The 19,196-nt window shown below is 39.3% G+C and overlaps 1 protein-coding gene and 1 pseudogene across 4 annotated transcripts; both read left to right on the top strand.

Moving 5' to 3' along the window:
* Nucleotides 1-25: 25 nt before the first annotated feature.
* Nucleotides 26-17,805, top strand: HIGD1A (HIG1 hypoxia inducible domain family member 1A). Of its 4 annotated transcripts, XM_055109740.2 has the most exons (5): nt 104-145; nt 2,562-2,682; nt 7,834-7,952; nt 15,944-16,078; nt 16,786-17,805. In XM_055109740.2, the coding sequence occupies exons 3-5, from the start codon at nt 7,856-7,858 to the stop codon at nt 16,833-16,835; spliced, it is 282 nt and encodes a 93-aa protein (XP_054965715.1). In that variant the 5' UTR covers nt 104-145; nt 2,562-2,682; nt 7,834-7,855; the 3' UTR covers nt 16,836-17,805. The 4 variants fall into 4 exon arrangements, with proteins under 4 accessions (XP_008959741.1, XP_008959742.1, XP_003809351.1 ...); XM_008961493.3 differs by lacking the exon at nt 2,562-2,682 and having other exon boundaries at nt 26-145; XM_008961494.6 differs by lacking the exon at nt 2,562-2,682 and having other exon boundaries at nt 37-115.
* Nucleotides 2,694-7,822, top strand: LOC129397392 (protein MIX23-like; annotated as a pseudogene).
* Nucleotides 17,806-19,196: the final 1,391 nt, after the last annotated feature.

The following is a 19,196-nucleotide window of genomic DNA, read 5'->3' as shown; positions in this document are numbered from 1 at the left end:
ACCCGCCGCGCACACGCACGCGTCCTTTTGCGGCCGCTGGCCTCTGATTGGCTGGGACGGCTGTGGGTGGGGAGAAGCCGGGAGGACTGGGTGCGCGTGCAGGGATCCGGAGCAGGTAGGCGTGTGAGAGGTTTTCTCGCTCTAGGTAAGCGAAACAAGCCGGGGGACTGCGAGCCAGGGACTCGGGCCGCGGGGCGGGAAGAAGTGGGGCAGCGCTTGGCCAGGCCGAAAGGACTTTGGGGGTGGGGGCTGGGAGTCCGTGTCTCGAATGAGGGAGGAGAGGTGGAGTTGCCGGGGCTCAGGCCCGGCCTCGAGCATGGGCGGATGAGAGGAGTCGGGAGCCGAGGCCTAGGGTCCTTCGGGTGAGGGGAGACGGAGCCAGCGAGGAGATGGAGCAGAAGCTTGTGGAGTGAGTTGCCGAGCGGGGAAGACTCGCTGATGGGGTAGTAATGAGAGACGGGGGCCAGAGGGTGTTGACTGGGCCCGACGGCGGGGAGCGAGGAGCGGGAGCGTCCCCGGAGCTTGGAACATTCTGAAGAGCGGGCTAAGCGGCAGGCGAGGCGGGATAGGAGAGCGAGCGCTCCGGTCACGGAGTCACGACAAGGTCACAGGAAGAGAGGCGGCGAGGAAGGTCGGGAGGTTGAGGGGAGGGCGTACTAGCAGAGGACCTTCCAGTCCTGGGCTTGCTTTTCTCCCGGACCTGGTGTTTCCTCCACCCTGGGAAAGTGATAAGGCCTAGGGCCCTGTGTAGTGCTTCTGTGACCGAATTAAATTTTTCTCCTGCCGAGTCGGCGGGTTAGAGATTACAAAGCACAGCGTAAGGGCAGAATTAGGAGCAGCCGACATGATGCAGCAGTGATATTCGCCTTTGTCTTAAATTCCCGGAGTGGGAAGCAGCTATTTCCCTCTTCGGAGTAATCCCCACGACAGCGATCCCTGCTTCCGGAAGTACAAAGGCACTTTCGAGTAAGACAGGTGTGGATGGAAAGTTCTAACAGGTTGAAGCGGTGACAACCTGGTCATGAAGCTCCAGCATGACACACATATTTGGAGTCCTGTATACTAGGAGTTCTCTTTGTGCATCAGAGTCACTTGAAGGGGCTTCTTAAAGATTCCTTGAGCTCTGCCCCAGACCACCTGAATCCGAATCTCCATGCTGGGGCCTTGGCAGCCATTTTAAACAAGCTGATGGGCGACTGATGCAAAATCAGTTTGAAGCCAGCGTTGCTTTAGATAGTAGTTCCCGTGACAAAGTGACTGTGAAGAAAGATCCTTCATTCAGCCTGTTACGTCTCCTGATGCTGGACGGCTCATCTTCCCTTAATGCCTCTTTAGGTTCCCTGTGGAAAGGTCTTCAGTCGTGTCTTACTAAGCGTACACAATTAATTTGTGCTCTCCAAACTGACTTTAAATATCTGGTTACTGGTGCCTTTTTTAGCGTCTATTCAACTTTCTGACAGAAATCTGGGACAACTACTGTGGGTGGATGAGAAAACGATAATGAAGGAAAGTCTGGCAGTGGTGTAGTGAAAAAAGTCTTTTCAAATCACAATTGAAATTGTTAGATGAGTTAAGTCACTGAAGAAGATTCCGTTTAACTTAGGCATGATTTTTTTATATATATCATTCAAAGAGAACAACGTGGGCTTCTGTTGAGTAATGGATTCTTAAATTTTCTAATCAGAATTCTTATCTGCCAATTTAATCTAATTTACATCAGCAGCGTAAGATTGATGCTTTGGCAATATATCGTCAATCAAAAGAACCCAGGACTCTCTATCAGAAGAGCTGGATTCTAATCCTACCCCACCAGACATGTATTCCTTGTACTGAGCAATTCGTATAACCCTCTCACAACCCTTTCCCCACCTGTAAAATAAGGCTATTGGCTTGGATTATTCATCTGATTTGTTACTCTCAAATTATATGATTAGAACTTATTGTTCCTGGTACTTAACCAGTTTTCAATTCAGGTGGCTATAAACCATGAATACTTTGGAAACTTCTACGTGGTAATTAGACAGTTATCAAAATTTTGTATTCAGAGAGTATTTTAGATATGTACTATATGGGAATTATAATATTTTGACTACAGAATAACAAATAACTGATATGTGTTGGATTTTTAAATATTAATCCTTACTAATTTTATTCTGAAATGTACACATAAGGTATTCTGGAATCACAGACAGATGATCATCTGTCGTTTCAAGCAAATAATGACCATTTTGTTCCCCACACCCTGATGCTTACCGCAGGGGCTACTTTCTGAAACCCAGGTCAAATGCCCTATCCATACAAGCTTCAGAGTCTGTATCATAGATGAAGAACGGAGAAATAGGTTTTCTTCTGTTCTTGATTTATATACAGGAAAGAGACAACTAACCCCCCTCCCTCCTGAAAGGAGAAAAAAAAAAAAAAAAACACCTTTTGCTCCATTGACCTGTTGGAGAATTAGAGTCAGCCAGATGTGAGATAATTATAAGAAAAACTACCAACTTTCTTGCTATTTTTAAAAAACGATTTATGTCCTGTTTTTGTTTGTTTGTTGGTTCCCTCAGCAAGGGTCTTGCCTGTTGCCCCGGCTGGAGTGCAGTGGCTGGATCATGGCTCACCGCAACCTCCACTTTCCAGGCTCAAGCAGCCCTCCTGCCTCAGCCTCCTGAGGAGCTGGGACTACAGGTGTGCACCACCATGCCCGGCTACCAACTTTCTTGCTTTTAAATTCCCAAATGATTTTTTAGTTTAGAAATGATTCAGGCAAAAAAGGGGAAAACATGCTTTTATATCTGCAGAAGTTTTTAGTTTTTAAAAGTGGATTATGGTATATAATAGTTTTGTCCCCTGTGTTGCAAGGAACTAAGACCTCAGGTTATTTCTCTTTTCATAGGTACAATATAAGAAACATAAAAGAAATAAGCACTTAGGTACATACAGTTTGGCATTTTTCTTACTGATTAAACTCTACAAATCTGTATGATTGTTATTTTTTTTCTACTCAATATTACTGAATAACCTAAGAATGCTTTCAGTTGTTGAGAAATGTAACTTTTAAATGTATTCAAGAAACATTTGTAGTGTACATATTATGTATAGGGTATTGCACCAGGCAGTGGAGTTGGATACAGGCAGAGCAGGTATTGGTCCCTGACTTCAAGGATTCTAGCAAAAGAAACAGACAAACTGGTGCTTATAAGGGTTATAAGGAAAGTACAAGGTCCTATGGGACTGCATAACCAAAGCACTTACGAACTTAAAGAGACAAAAATTTCTGAGAGGAGGTCAATTAAGATGTGAACCTGAGTCCAGTATGGTGGCACCCAGTGGTGGTGTGAACTGTGAGGAGTTCGCCGAGTTCCAGGAATTACTCAAGGTGATGTGGACAGTTGATACAGACTAGTACATTAATTAAACACTACAGTTCCAACAGCTTCCTTTGCAGGGAAAATTGATGCCAGCCAAACCTGTAAACAACTTTGAGTCTTTGATGGCAGCTCATGCCAGTAGGGACAGAGTCATAAAAAACTATATAGCCCAGACCTCAGCAGTAGTAAAAAACCTCTGAGAAGAGAGAGAAAAGAATTTGGATGATTTAATATTGTTAAAGCAACTCAGAACAGAGCAGACAAAGTTGAAATGGATGTAGTCAGAATGATAAATGACAGGAGCTGGAAGGAGTTTAATGAATGCTGCCGAATTCACTTCAAACCTCCAAATAAACAAAATAAACGGAGATACTTTTTTTTTTTTAAAGGACCGGGTCATCTCATAAGAGCTAAGCATGACAAATGTCAACAGGGCGGGCTTCCTAGGATGATTTCTGAGCCAATAGTCCAAGACCTTTTGTTGATTTCAGCCCTACTTAGGCAAGACCTCAAATATAAATAATTCTGATAGTTATGGAGAAATCAACTGCTATTTTATACTGATTCTGTTAAAAAAAAAGTTTTGTAACTATTAAAATAATGTTCTGACTCAGTGTAAAAAAAGAAAAACCAAACCTGAAAAAAAAAATGGGAGGAGTTAGCTAGGAAAGAGTATCTGAAGGGGATGGAAAGGGAGGGAAACTCTCACAAGTAGAGGAATCAGCTTGTGCAAAGGCTTAGAGGTATAGAGAGCATCTTAAAAATATTTAATGTGGTCAGAATGTGGGGTTGGGAAGGGAAGTGAAAGGATTTGTGATAAACTTCCCCTTTGAGAAGGTCATGTTTTTTTTTTTCTTTTTCTTTTATTTTTTAAAATTTGAGACAGAGTCTCTCTGTGGCCCAGGCTGGAGTGCAGTTGCACAATCTCGGCTCACTGCAACCTCTGCCTCCCGGGTTCAAGTGATCCTCCTGCCTCAGCTTCCCAAGTAGCTGGGATTTCAGGCATGCACACCACTATGCCCAGCTAATTTTTGTATTTTTAGTAGAGATGGGGGTTTCACCATGTTGGCCAGGCTGGTTTCGAACTCCTGACCTCAAGTGATTGCCCACCTTGGTGCCCCAAAGTGCTGGGATTACAGGCATGAGCCAGCGCACCTGCCCGAGAAGTTCATGATTAGATATGAAGGCAACTAGTAAACATACTGGCCTAAAATAAATACAGTGTTTAATCTCTCCATCCAGTCCATTTATGCAGTTTCTTCAAAGCCAGTCTCAAGTGTTTCTCTGTGAAACGTGCCAAACCTCCTTTAGCTAAAATACATCACTCTCTCTAAATTCAGACCTTGTCTGTGTTAGGCTTTTGACAACTAATTACACTGTGATTGAAACCACCATTGCAAAATTATAACTGAGACAGTGTAAGAGATCTGACCTAGCCAAAAAAAGATGGAGCCAGGCATGATGGTTCACGTGTATAATCCTAGCACTTTGGGAGGCTGAGGCGGGCAAATCACTTGGGGCCAGGAGTTTGAGACCAGGCTGGCCAACATGGCAAAACCCCATCTATACTAAAAATACAAAAAAAACCAGGCATGGTGGTGCACACCTGTTATCCCAGCTGTTAGGCTAAGGCACAAATCACTCAAACCTGGGAGGCAGAGGTTGCGGTGAGCAAAGATCGAGATCGTGCTCCAGCCTGGGTGGCAACTAGACCCTGTCTCATAAAACAAAAATAGAAAAATAAAGCAAAGATGGTAACAGCCCTTTCCTAAAACAAACCCCCTTCTTGCCTGGGGACTAGACTGCCTTTGTAGGTTTAATGAATTAGCCACAGATTAGAAATTATGGTTTAGGAGTCGTGCAGCTGGAAGTTATAAGATTCTAACCCTCCCTAAAATGCTCCTAAGATCAGTGCTTGAGATATTTTGCAGACCCTGCACTTGATAGACCAACTGGCACCACCCAGATCAATAAACTGGCTCGTCTGATCTTATGTCCCCTACCTAGGAACTGACTCAGCACAAGAGGACAGCTTCAACTTCCCATTTCATCTCCAACCCAACCAATCAGCACTCTATTCTCTGGCCTTCCCCCACCCACCAAATTATCCTTAAAAACTGATCCCTGAATGCTCCAAGAGACTGATTTGACTAATAATAAAAATCCTGGTCTCCCACACAGCTGGCTTTGGGTGAATTGCTCTTTCTCTATTGCAATTCCCCTGTCTTGGTAAATCAGCTCTGTCTAGCCAGCGGGCAAGGTGAACCTGTTTGGCAGTTACATGATTTCTCTTTTTTTAAAAAAAAAAAACAACAACTAATTTTTGAACGATTACTTTAGTGTTTATATTGTATTATTCAGATATATAGTGAGTATCTTGAACCTTGAGCTTATTGAACCTTATATATAATAAAGCTCATTACTTAGGAGTTTATTCAGTTAAGAAGTAATGGAGTACAAAAAGAAGGTTTAAGTCCAATCTAAATTTTCTTTTATTTAGCTAAGATTTTCTTCTATGTCAGATGACAGTTGAGTCTTCTCAATGAAGGTGAGGCTTATAGGGATGAATTCACTTTCTAAACTAAGCACACCACCCCCTCCGGAGTTGCATTTTTGTTGAGGACCTTAACTGCCACTGACTCCCCTTGAGTAGCAAGGTGTTGAATGAGAGGTACTTTTATCAAAGGGAGCATAATGCACATGAAAAACCCAGAAGTGAAAGTAAGATTTTATATGGGTGTTAGGATGGGCATAGACTTTTAAGTTTATTGTAATTGACACTAATTAGAGACTTGTATGCCTACACTATGCTTCAGGCCCTTATTTTATCTGTGAGTAAAGTTTATTGCAATTCAAAATAGTTCAGTGAAGAAAGTATACTTTGTTATTGTGGCTAAAATGAAATTGCATTTGTTAATGCCTCACTGTGATAAAAGGGCTATTCACGGAGATGACTGAAAAGGAGGAAAGGAGCCTTTGATCCCTGTGATAATGAAAATGAATCCTTTTTTTTTTTTCCTATCCCGTTACTCATACACTATCAGGCTAGATCTTGCCTTTGGGATACCATTTAAAGGAATTATAAAAAGAGGGTAGAGTTTTAAAAGGAAGCCTAGGGGATATAAGGTATGTAAATGAAGGCAGATCTGAAGCTTAGAAGATATTAAGAAGACCCTGAGGGTAATTCAGTTTTGTGCTGCAGTGATGTTAAAAGGTGCTAATCATAGGGTCAGGTGTGGTAGCTCATGCCTGTAATCCCAACACTGTGGGAGGCAGGTGGATCACCTGAGGTCAGGATTTCGAGACCAGCCTGGTCAAGATGGTGAAACCCCATCTCTACTAAAAATACAAAAAAAATTAGCCAGGCATGGTGGCAGGCACTTCTAATCCCAGGTATTTGGGAGGCTGAGGCAGGAGAATCGCTTGAACCTGGGAGGCAGAGGTTGCAGTGAACCAAGACTACGCCATTGCACTCCAGCCTGGGCAACAAGAACGAAACTCCATCTCAAAAAAAAAAAAAAAAAGCTAATCATAAGCTGGCACAGTGGCTCACACCTGTAATCCCAGCAGTTTGGGAGGCTGAGGTGGGTGGATCACGTGAGGTCAGGAGTGAAACCCTGTCTCTACTAAAGAATACAAAAAAATTAGGCATGGTGGTGTGTGCCAAATGGAGGTTGCAGTGAGCCGAGATCGTGCCACTGCACTCCACCCTGGGCAACAGAGCAAGACTCGGTCTCAAAAAAGATAAAAAACTAATCATAGGTCATTAAAAAAATCTAAAAGGCTATGAAGGAGACATTTCTACCAATATTTAAAATAAAAGCTTTGTTCTTAAAATGAGTAAATAATGAGCTAGGTAGAAACTTTGGCTATTCAGAATAATCTTTTCCCCAGAGGCAACCACCATGGATAACAGATTACTGTAATAGATTGGAAACTAATCTGAAGTGAAAATTGAAGCAAGGAAGCACATTGGAATAAGTAAATCAGCAGTTGAAAGCAATAAAGACTGCATTTAACTACACCAAAAAGTGCTAAGTAGGATTTCCAACATGATATTGAAGGTTCAATAGGAGTTGTCAGTTTGGTTTGAGTAACTTAAAATTGTCAAGTTAAATAGTTGATTAAGGATGAAGATAGCCAGAAAATTAGTAGCTGCTATTTTAATTGATAAAAGTAACATCAATTTAAAATTTTTCACTATTTTTAATTAACATGGTGCTAAAAATGAATGGGTTGTACAGGAGAAACGGCAAAACAATAGGGGGAATAAGTGTATACAACTCTCCCTTGAGAGTGACTGTACATTAAAACTACAGTTAATTTCTAAAAATATTTTTTAACTTTAGGATTATGGATAACATATACTAAGATTCTCATGGAAGTTAGGAATATTTTAAATACATCCAGATATTTAATAATGTTCAGATGCTTTTAATTACAGAACCTCATAGAAATTCTTTCTCAGGGGGATTCTTCAAGCAATCACTATGTCAACAGACACAGGTGTTTCCCTTCCTTCATATGAGGAAGATCAGGGATCAAAACTTATTCGAAAAGCTAAAGAGGCACCATTCGTACCCGTTGGTAAGTTTGACTGACATTTTAGTAGTCTTGAATATGGTAGAGCCGTGATAATTTGTTCATTTAGCAATATCCTGAAAGAATGTATTTTCCATTTTTTTCTTATGTTGAAATATGCTGAGATTGGCACGATATAAATCTCATCATAAAGATTCTTCTGTATGTATTCAGACTTTTTTTTTCTTTTTGGAGACAGGGTCTCTTTCACCTAGACTGAAGTGCAGTGGCTTGATCATAGCTCACTGCCCCCATCCCTCGACCTCTCAGGTTCTTGATCCTCCCACCTCAGCCTCCTAAGTAGCTGGGACCACAGGTGTGCACCACCACGCCCAGCGAATTTTTGTAGTTTTGTATAGACACGGGGTTTTGCGATACTGCCTAGGCTAGTCTTGAACTCCTGGGCTCAAGCAATCTGCCTGCCCTCAGCCTAGTGCTAGGATTATAGGTGTGAGCTGCCACTCCAGCTGAGACTTCTTATTTTATTGAGTCTTATTTCAGTGCATAATGTTGTACTGGGGGACCCCAAGACCATCCTCAGGTTAGATGATTGGGCCAAGACTCATAAGACTCAAAAATGCTTGTTACAGTCATAGTTTATTACAGCAATGGGATATAGGTTAAAGTCAACAAAGACATGTAGAATGAAGTCTAGGATAAACCAGACACAAAATTCTAGGTGTCCCCTTCCCAGGGAGTCCCACAGGGGGAGAGGGGGTGCATTTAATTCTTCAGTACTGATGTGATATGTGGCAATACATGCTAAGTCTTGCCATCCAGGGAAGCCCACCAAGCCTTGGTAACCAGGTTTTATTGAGGTGTCAGCTGTGACTGAAATTAGCTATTCAGTCTCCTATCCCCCAGAGGTTGGACTCGCAGGCATATTAAAATTCATTTAATATGCAGTTAAAACAGATGAAAGGTGAAATTTATGGTATATAAATTAATCTTAAGAAAGTTTAAAAATTTTTAATCTTACAAAGAATTTTAAAATTACCTTTAATGCCACCATTTAGATATAACTGTTGTTACCATTTTGATGTACATATTTCTCCAGTTGTTTTTTCTTTTTTTATCTTCACAAATTCAGGATCATACTAAGATGCATATATGTATTATAATTTTTATCTCATGTTTTTAACTATGTTATTCGAAACTCGACTTTTTTTTTTTTTCCGAGAAGGAGTTTCACTCTTGTTGCCCAGGCTGGAGTGCAGTGGCGCGATGTCGGCTCACTGCAACCTCCACCTCTTGGGTTCAAGCGATTCTTCTGCCTCAGCCTCCTGAGTAGCTAGAATTATAGGTGCCCGCCGCCACGCCAGCTAATTTCTTTGTATTTTTAGTAGAGATGGGGGTTTCATCATGTTGGCCAGGCTGGTCTCGAACTCGTGATCTCAGGTGATCCACCTGCCTCGGCCTCCCAAAGTGCTGGGATTACAGGCGTGAGCCACAGTGCCTGGCCTAAAACTCTACTTTTTTTTTTTTGAAACGGAGTCTTGCTCTGTCGCCCAGGCTGGAGTGCAGTGGCAGGATCTTGGCTCACTGCAAGCTCCGCCTCCCGAGTTCACGCCATTCTCCTGCCTCAGCCTCCCGAGTAGCTGGGACTACAGGTGCCCGCCACCACGCCTGGCTAATTTTTTCTATCTTTTAGTAGAGACAGGGTTTCACCGTGTTAGCCAGGATGATCTCGATCTCCTGACCTTGTGATCCGCCCGCCTCGGCCTCCAAAAGTGCTGGAATTACAGGCGTGAGCCACCGCGCCCGGCCAAAACTCCACTTTTAAGAATGACTTAATTTATATGATATAAATTACTGTTGTATATAACATTATTATAATCCTCTTGGTAGAAATTTATGTGATTTCTAATTTTTCATTATTAACAATTAAACTACTGAGCATCCTTTTAGATGGCTCTCCAAGAAGTTAAAGGACTTTGAAGTCTCTTGAAGGAATTTTTCTTCTGACCATATAATTAATAAGTTAGTTGCAAAAGTACATAAAACAGAAAGGTACCATGTCCTGTGATCCCGACTCTGAAAGACAACAGCAGTCTGTACAGTCTGTCAGTGTTTTCTTCTCCGTGTACTACCATAAACTATTATTTATAATTATTTTTAGATGAAATATTTTTCTTTAGCCTTGTTCATTATCTTTTTATAACAATGCATATAGGAACATTTATATTTTTAATAATTGAATCATTAATTTTGTAGATATACAATGTTTTGTAACAGTGATCTATAAAATTTTTTGGTTGTATATTCCCTCAGTAAAAAATCATTGAGCACGTACTTCCTGCCAGTGTGTTGTGTGTTTACCTATTTTTAAGTCATTTATAAGTACTTTTGTTCTTACACATTTGGTACATTATGAAATACGCAGAAAGACATTTCAAAAGGATAAGATACAAATATAAAATTTTCTGCTCTTTAATGGGTTGTCATTTATACATATCCCTTCTTGGGAGTACATAAACCCTACATTGATTTAACCATTGCTGTATTGACGACATAGGAGTTGTTCCCATTATGTTGATTTTACAAACTGTTGGAAGACTGTGTGTGTAAAAATTAAATATCCTTATATACTTAATTGTACCAAAACAATGATTTACACCAATAGGCTGTGATGGGCTGGTTTTCCCATACTCTCAGTAGCACTAGATATTATCATTCTTTGAGCATCTTTTCATATGTATTGGTCATTCAGGCTTCTCTTCTATGAATTAGCTTTTTTGTTTTTGCTTTTGTTTCTGTTTTAACTAGGTTGTCTTTTTCTAATTAAATTATAATTATGTATTTTAGGTATTAATGTTTTCTTAATATGTTGCAAGGCCTTCATGATCCTGGGATTACTTAGGTTCCTGTATTTCCTTATGTTGTCCATTTATCATTGTGATACTAATCTATCTGGAATTTATTTGTAGGTATGACATGAGGCAAAATCTAACTTATTTTCCATATGGATACTTTAATTTTCTATCACAGTGATTTGGGTATCTGTTTTGCATTCTTTTTCCACTTATTTGAAATGTGAACTATGTCATATACTAAACATATGAGAGATTTGTTACTCAACTACTGTATGTATTTTGTTGCTTTGATCTGTCTGCCAGAAACTTAATGGTATGTTTAGATACCTCATAAGCCAGTACACTTTCACTATTCTACCTTCTCAAAAAGAGCTTGCCTGTTTACTTTGAAATTAGCTTGTTAATTGCAGCTACTCAGCAGGCCAAGGCAGGAGAGTCACTTGAGCCCAGGAGTTCAGGGCTGTAGTGTATAATGATCATGCCTGCGAATACCCACTGAACTCTAGTCTGGGAAACATAGGAAGACACCGTGTCTGAGAAAAAGAAACTGGCTTGCCCAGTCCAAAACAGGGAAAAATGTCTCATTTTTACATTTGGATTACATTGAATTTATAAATTTGGAGAGAATGGAAATTTTAGAATGTGGTGCATCTACTGATTTTCATTCAAACCTTTTGTGTCCTTAAATATGATTTTATTGTTTTCTCTAGGTCTAGAAATTTAATTTCTCTAGATATGCTTTTTAATGTATTCATCAAAGTAATCTTTTTTCTTATTGGTTCTAGTTGTTTTTCTTTCTTTCTTTTGAGACGGAGTCTTGCTCTGTCGCTCAGGCTGGAGTGCAGTGGCACAATCTCAGCTCACTGCAACCTCCGCCTCCCAGGTTCAAGCAATTCTTGTGCCTCAGCCTCCCGAGTAGCTGGTATTACAGGCGCCTGCCACCATGCCTGGCTAATTTTTGTAGTTTTAGTAGAGACAGGGTTTTGCCATGTTGGCCAGGTTGGTCTCGAATTCCTGACCTCAAATGATCCACCTGCCTCAGCCTCCCAAAGTACTGGGATTACAGGCGTGAGCCACTGCACCTGGCCTCTAGTTGTGTTTCATTTGATTCTCTTGGATTTCCTATACACACAGTTAGATGATCTGCAAACCAGTAGAGTTTCTTCCTAATTATGCGTATAGTTTTTTTTATGTGATTTAAAATTGTTTAGGATATCCAGGCAACAACAGCAGTATTCACATGTATCCCTGTCTTATTCTGATCTTTAAAGGGAACTTTTTTTTCTTATCTCTTTTTCGTTTTTTAATAAAAAATAAGGCTGAGCACTTTGGCTCATTCCTGTAATCCCAGTGCTTTGCGGGGCTGAGGCAGGAGGATCACTTGAGCCTAGGAGTTCAAGACAGCCTGGGCAACACAGTGAGACCCTGTCTCTACAAAAAAAATTTAAAAATTAGCTGGGCATGGTGCCACATGCCTGTAGTCCCAGCTACTTGGGAGGCTGAGATGGGAGGTTGCTTGAGCCTGGGAGGTCGAAGCTGTGGTGAACCATGATCATGCCACTACAGCCTGGGTGACAGAGCAAGACCCTGTCTCTAAATAAATAAATAAATAGATAAAAATTAAAAATGGAATATTTATAGTGTTTTAACACTAAGTACAATTTGTATTTGCTTTTGGTGTCTGAACTATATTCTAATTTACTTTTACTATTCAGATGTTCACATAGTTTCATCTTTCATGAATCTTAAGAGATTTTTCCTTTTTTTTTTTTGTTCTTGGATGTTCTTCCAGTGAATTCTTTTTTTTAATTTATTTTTTATTAAAATTTTTTTTTTTTGTAGACACAGGTCTCACTCTGTTGCCCATGCTGGTCTCAAACCCTTGGCCTCAAGCAATCCTCCTACCTCAGCCTCCCAAAGTGCTAGGATTACAGGGATGAGCCACTACTCCTGGCCAAGATTTTCTTATGTAAAAGCAATGGTTAATTCCCAAAGTAGGCCAGGCACAGTGGTTCACACCTATAATCCCAGCACTTTTTTGGGAGGCTGAGGCAGGCGGATCATGAGGTCAGGAGTTCGAGACCAGCCTGACCAATGTGGGGAAACCCCATCTCTACTAAAAATACAAAAATTAGCCGGTCGTGGTTGGCACATCCCTGTAATCCCAGCTACTCGGGAAGCTGAGGCAGGAGAATCACTTGAACTCAGGAGTCGGAGGTTGCAGTGAGCGGAGATTGCACCACTGCACTCCAGCCTGGGTGACAGAACAAGACTCCGTCTCAAAAAAAAAAAAAAAAAAAACTCCCAAAGTAAAAACCTAATGATCATGGTTGATAATATTATTCTAATACATTTTAAAGTTGATAAGCTAGTATTTGGTTTAGGAATTTTATATCTATGTTTATAATTTATATTGCTTTGTAATTCTCTTCTCATGGCTTTTTTTTTTATTTTTTAGTTTTTGGAGACAGTCTCGCTCTGTCGCCCAGGCTGGAGTGCAATGGCAGGATCTCGGCTCACTGCAGCCTCTGCCTCCTGGGTTCAAGTGATTCTCCTGCCTCAGCTTCCTGAGTAGCTGGGACTACTCCCGCCACCATACCAGGCTGATTTTTGTGTTTTTAGTAGAGACGGGGTTTCACCATTTTGGCCAGGCTAGTCTCGAACTCCTGTTTTCAAGTGATTCACCTGCCTCGGCCTCCCAAAGTGCTTGGATTACAGGTGTGAGCCACTGCACCCAGCCTCTTATGTTATCTTAATTTTGTTTTGGTATCAGGGATTTGTTTTCTTGGAAAATATATTGGAAAAAAATGTATTGCTATGTTTTTAATGCCCTGGAATATTTTAAATAACATGAATTGAGAATGCCCTTATAATTTTTATTAGACCTTGTTAATGAAACTGTTGGGGTCTTTATCTTTTGGGGATAAAGCATGGATTGCCCATTTAATTCTTTCTATGGTTATTGGTATAGAAAGGTTTTCTACAACTTCTTGAATCAAATTTAGGAATTTGTATTTTCCTCAGAAATCATTCATTTCACCTAGATTTTCAAATTTAATTGGCAAAGAGCAATCATCTCTTATTTTTAAAAATCTCTTTATCACTTGTGATTATATCCACTTCCTCATTCCTAATGTCGTATGTTTATTTTCTCTTTGATCAGACTTCCTAGAGGTTTTACAATTTTATTTGTTCTAAGAACCAGTACTGTTTTTATTTTTCAAATAATGTTTGATAGTTTCCTAATCTCTCAGTTTTTACTTTAACCTCCAAATCTAGTTATTGGTGCTCAGCTTCTCAGTGGTTAGAGGGGGGGTATGTGTGTGGTTGTTTTACGTTTTCATTGCTAAGTTTTGGCCTTATGGTAGTCATCCAGGAAGAAGGACTTTTTGGAAGTTGGAATTTTCTTTGTGGCCTAATAAGTGATTGGTTTTGTCAAAGCTTCATAGACATTTGAAAGAATGTGGGATCTCTGTTTTAAATTAAAATATTAAATTTTATTTATTTTTAAGAATTTAAGTAAGTTTATTTAATGGTGCCGTGCAATTCTGTAGCTTTAGTTTGGGGCTTCTTATTCTGTTGTTTTCTGAAAGAGACAGATTTTCCCATTTTGTTATCTTCTAATAGAGCTAATCTTGTGTTCCTAACAATTTTTGCTCCATTTATTTATTTTGCTGCTATATTAGATTATTTTAAAGTTTTATGACTTTAAAAATTTATATATATATATATATATATTTTTTTTTTTTTTTTTTTGAGATGGAGTCTCGCTCTGTCGCCCAGGCTGGAGTGCAGTGGCGTGATCTCGGCTCACTGCAACCTCCGCCTCCCAGGTTCAAGCATTCTCCTGCCTCAGCCTCCCAAGTAGCTGGGATTACAGGCGCATGCCACCATGCCCGGCTAATTTTTTGTATTTTTAGTAGAGATGACCAGGCTGTTGGCCAGGCTGGTCTCAAACCCCTGATCTCAGGTGATCCACCTGCCTCAGCCTCCCAAAGTGCTGGGATGATGGGTGTGAGCTACTGCTCCCAGCCCTAATTTTTTTTTCCTTCTTATGATTTGGAAGTTCTGCGGCTATTCTTACACTGCTTGCTGGTGGTTATCTTTACATTGTCAAACTAGGATGTGTTTTTTTCATCTATTTCCTGTATTAAAATGAATATAAATTTATTCCCTAAGACCTTTAGCACACGTTTTGTTGTAATAATCATAGCCTAATTTAAGATTCTTAATTTTGCTATATTATACCAGTCATTTTCAAGGAACCAGTACAGATTTTCCTGTCTTTATTGCTCACCATTATATCTTAACCATTATGTCTTCATTTCTTGAACTGTCCATTTTGACTCACTGTTTTTATTTGACTGGATATTTTCCTCTAGGTTTTTGTATCAGTACCTGGGTGGCAGCTTGGGAAAGAGAGCTCTCCTGTAGTCCCAGTTATTAGGGAGGCTGAGCCAAGAGGATCACCTGAGCCCGGGAGAACAAGGCTGCAGTGAGCTATGATTGTGTGGCTGCACTCCAGCCTGGGCAACAGAGCAAGACCCCATCTCTTAAAAAATAAAATAGTAAATCTTAAAAAGAAAACATGGAAGGTCATGTCCTGAATGCTTTTGCCCTCAAAATGAATGAGAGTTTGGCTCTGTATAGAACTCTAGGATCATAATCCTTTTAACTGAAACTAATATTGCTCTATTCTTTTCCTTTATTTACTTCTTCCCAGTACAGTATCCCAAAGTTTGAAATATTCAGGCAATGTTTCTCAGTGGTAGTAGTGTGTAGGATTGTCTCTGGTATATTAACTGATTACCTTGAGGGAGGGAAATAGGACAGAGAGGAAATGGAATAAATTCATTCTCTAAGTCAAGACCTTTGGCACACTTTCGTTCTGATAATCATAATCTAGGTTCCTGTTAATTCCCTAGCACTTTTTTAAAGGAGTTTATCTACTGGCCCCACAAACCCACGTTTTTAAAGATAATCCTGACTTTCTGGATCTGTTGTTGTTTGCTTAAAGATTTTTGGTTTTGATAGGGGAAAACATGAAAAACTCAATTTGTATGTTAGCTAATTAATGATCTGATAAAGAATCCTCATAAAAATAATAGAATGTACATTGACTGATGGTAAAGTCATCTTGGTCCCTTCTCATGCATCTGACATACTTGTTACTTTGTTTTACAGGAATAGCGGGTTTTGCAGCAATTGTTGCATATGGATTATACAAACTGAAGAGCAGGGGAAATACTAAAATGTCCATTCATCTGATCCACATGCGTGTGGCAGCCCAAGGCTTTGTTGTAGGAGCAATGACTGTTGGTAGGTTCCTATAGGAAATTTCAAATTTTCGTTCCTCATTAAGGTATTTCTTTACAAACAAAATAGGTAAATATTTTTAGCTGACCTTTTAGCAGTTGGAGAATATCACTTATACTCATTTTCATGTAAAAAATGAACTAATGAAGATAATTCAAGTAGTGACATAGTTTTTCTATGATATATCCTACTAAGATTTTAAAGAAAAAAAAAATCCTGTCAATCACTGAGTTTATAATTTCATTGAAGAGCCTAGACATGTAATTGGGGTTGGTAGTAACATCTGTTATCTGGGAGAGACATACAATTGCTATTTTATTGTGTTTTTAAAGGAGAGATTCTTAAAGTTTAGGTATTACATGCTTCTTCTATTGGCTTTATAATTCATTGACTTTATCTGGTATTATGTAGCAAGAGTGATTCCTTTCAAAGTTACCAGATAAATATTGATTGTTCTTTAAAAGAAATATTGTAACATGTGAAGTAGCCATACCAGCCCTTTGCTACTTGGGAAACTACTGTATGTAACAAGAGTTTTAGAGATTTAAGATGTTTAAGAAGGCAAGAGTATAAGCTTCCTAGGGTCTTATTCCCCTTGTAAATATTCCATGCTAGCAATGGTGCTACTTTCAGCTATTTTATGAACTGGTTTTTATTTTTGAATATTTAAGAAAATACTGAAATGCTTAACTAGCATTCTTTTTCTTTAGGTATGGGCTATTCCATGTATCGGGAATTCTGGGCAAAACCTAAGCCTTAGAAGAAGAGATGCTGTCTTGGTCTTGTTGGAGGAGCTTGCTTTAGTTAGATGTCTTATTATTAAAGTTACCTATTATTGTTGGAAATAAACTAATTTGTATGGGTTTAGATGGTAACACGGCATTTTGAATATTGGCTTCCTTTCTTGCAGGCTTGATTTGCTTGGTGACCGAATTACTAGTGACTAGTTTACTAACTAGGTCATTCAAGGAAGTCAAGTTAACTTAAACATGTCACCTAAATGCACTTGATGGTGTTGAAATGTCCACCTTCTTAAATTTTTAAGATGAACTTAGTTCTAAAGAAGATAACAGGCCAATCCTGAAGGTACTCCCAGTTTGCTACAGAATCTCACATATTTTGGATGTTGCATAAGAGTCCTATTTGCCCCAGTTAATTCAACTTTTGTCTGCCTGTTTTGTGGACTGGCTGGCTCTGTTAGAACTCTGTCCAAAAAGTGCATGGAATATAACTTGTAAAGCTTCCCACAATTGACAATATATATGCATGTGTTTAAACCAAATCCAGAAAGCTTAAACAATAGAGCTGCATAATAGTATTTATTAAAGAATCACAACTGTAAACATGAGAATAACTTAAGGATTCTAGTTTAGTTTTTTGTAATTGCAAATTATATTTTTGCTGCTGATATATTAGAATAATTTTTAAATGTCATCTTGAAATAGAAATATGTATTTTAAGCACTCACGCAAAGGTAAATGAACACGTTTTAAATGTGTGTGTTGCTAATTTCCATAAGAATTGTAAACATTGAACTGAACAAATTACCTATAATGGATTTGATTAATGACTTATGAGCAAGCTGGTTTGGCCAGACAGTATACTCAAACTTTTATATAATATACAGAAGGCTATCACACTTGTGAAATTCTCTTGTCTAATCTGAATTTGCATTCCATGGTGATAACATGGTATATGTATTGTTATTAAAGTAAGTGACCCATGTCAAATGTCTTTTATTTATTTCATGAGGAAAAGCTTTCTGTAGAGGAACAAATTTGAGAACAAGTTTCAGGAAATTGTCTTTTTTGTTGTTGTTCTCTAATCATGTTCTCCTTTCTGTTTCAACGATTTTAAAAATATTTTACTTTATGGTATGTTTTATTTTTTTCCCTTTTGTGGGTAATTTTTGTTCTATTGATTATCCATATAAATTTTTTTTTTTTTTTTTGAGACGGAGTTATTCTCTGTCATCTAGGCTGGAGTGCAGTGGCACGATCTTGGCTCACTGCAACTTCCATCCCCCAGGTTCAAGTGATTCTCTTGCCTCAGCCTCCCGAGTAGCTGTGATTACAGGCATGCACCAACATGCCTGGCTAATTTTTGTATATTTAGTAGAGACGAGGTTTCACCATGTTGGCCAGGCTGATCTTGAATTCCTGACCTCAGGTTATCCACCTGCCTCAGCCTCCCAAAGTGCTAGGATTACAGGCGTGAGCCACCACACCCAGCTGATTATCCATATAATTATAACACTCTTCTATTTATTTTCAGTCACCAATAATTCCTTTTGAGCAATATTTAAGCCTAGCATATTTCTTCCTTCCCTCCTCCTCTACTACCCAGTTCTGGTCGATATATTATTGGATTTTACTCTTATACTGTTTGTTTGTTTGTTTACTTATTTATTTTGAGACAGAGTCTTGCTCTGTTGCTGAGGCTGGAGTACAGTGGTGTGATCTGAGCTCATGGCACCCTCCACCTCCTAGCTTCGTGCGATTCTGATGCTTCAACCTTCCGAGTAGCTGGGATTACAGGCATGCGCCACCATGTCGGGCTAATTTTTGTGTTTTTAGTAAAGGCGAGGTTTCACCATGTTGGATGATCTTGAACTCCTGGCTTCAAGAGATCTATCTGCCTCAGCCTCCGAAAGTGCTGGGATTACAAGCATAATCCACCACACCTGACCTACTTTTGTACGTTAAATGTGATTATACTTCTCTTTGACTTGTCAGCTTAGCTTTAGCTGATACACTCTGGTGCCCAACTATTATTGTATCAGTGAACTTCCACTTTCTTTTCCTTTTCTCTCAATTTTGTATCATTCCTACATTGTGAGGACATATAATATTTACATTCTGTTGTCATCCTCACATTTCTTAGTTCCACAGTTTACATGTATTTGAAACTCAAACATTCCCATTAATCTCTTGGTCAGCTGAAATTAATGATTTAATAGTTTCCTTAAAAAAGACTCATGGAACAATTTCCCTAAATTTTTGCCATGTCAAATATGTTTATCTGTAGCCTTTACACAGTAAAAACAATTTGGCTAGATAATACAATTCTCAGTTCATATTTTTCTTTGGAATATTAAAGTGTTGCTATAGAGAAGCCTAAA

The sequence above is a fragment of the Pan paniscus genome, chromosome 2, assembly GCF_029289425.2.
Source record: "Pan paniscus chromosome 2, NHGRI_mPanPan1-v2.0_pri, whole genome shotgun sequence".
Classification (NCBI taxonomy): Eukaryota; Metazoa; Chordata; class Mammalia; order Primates; family Hominidae; genus Pan; species Pan paniscus.
This window is presented reverse-complemented; position numbering and strand designations above follow the sequence as displayed.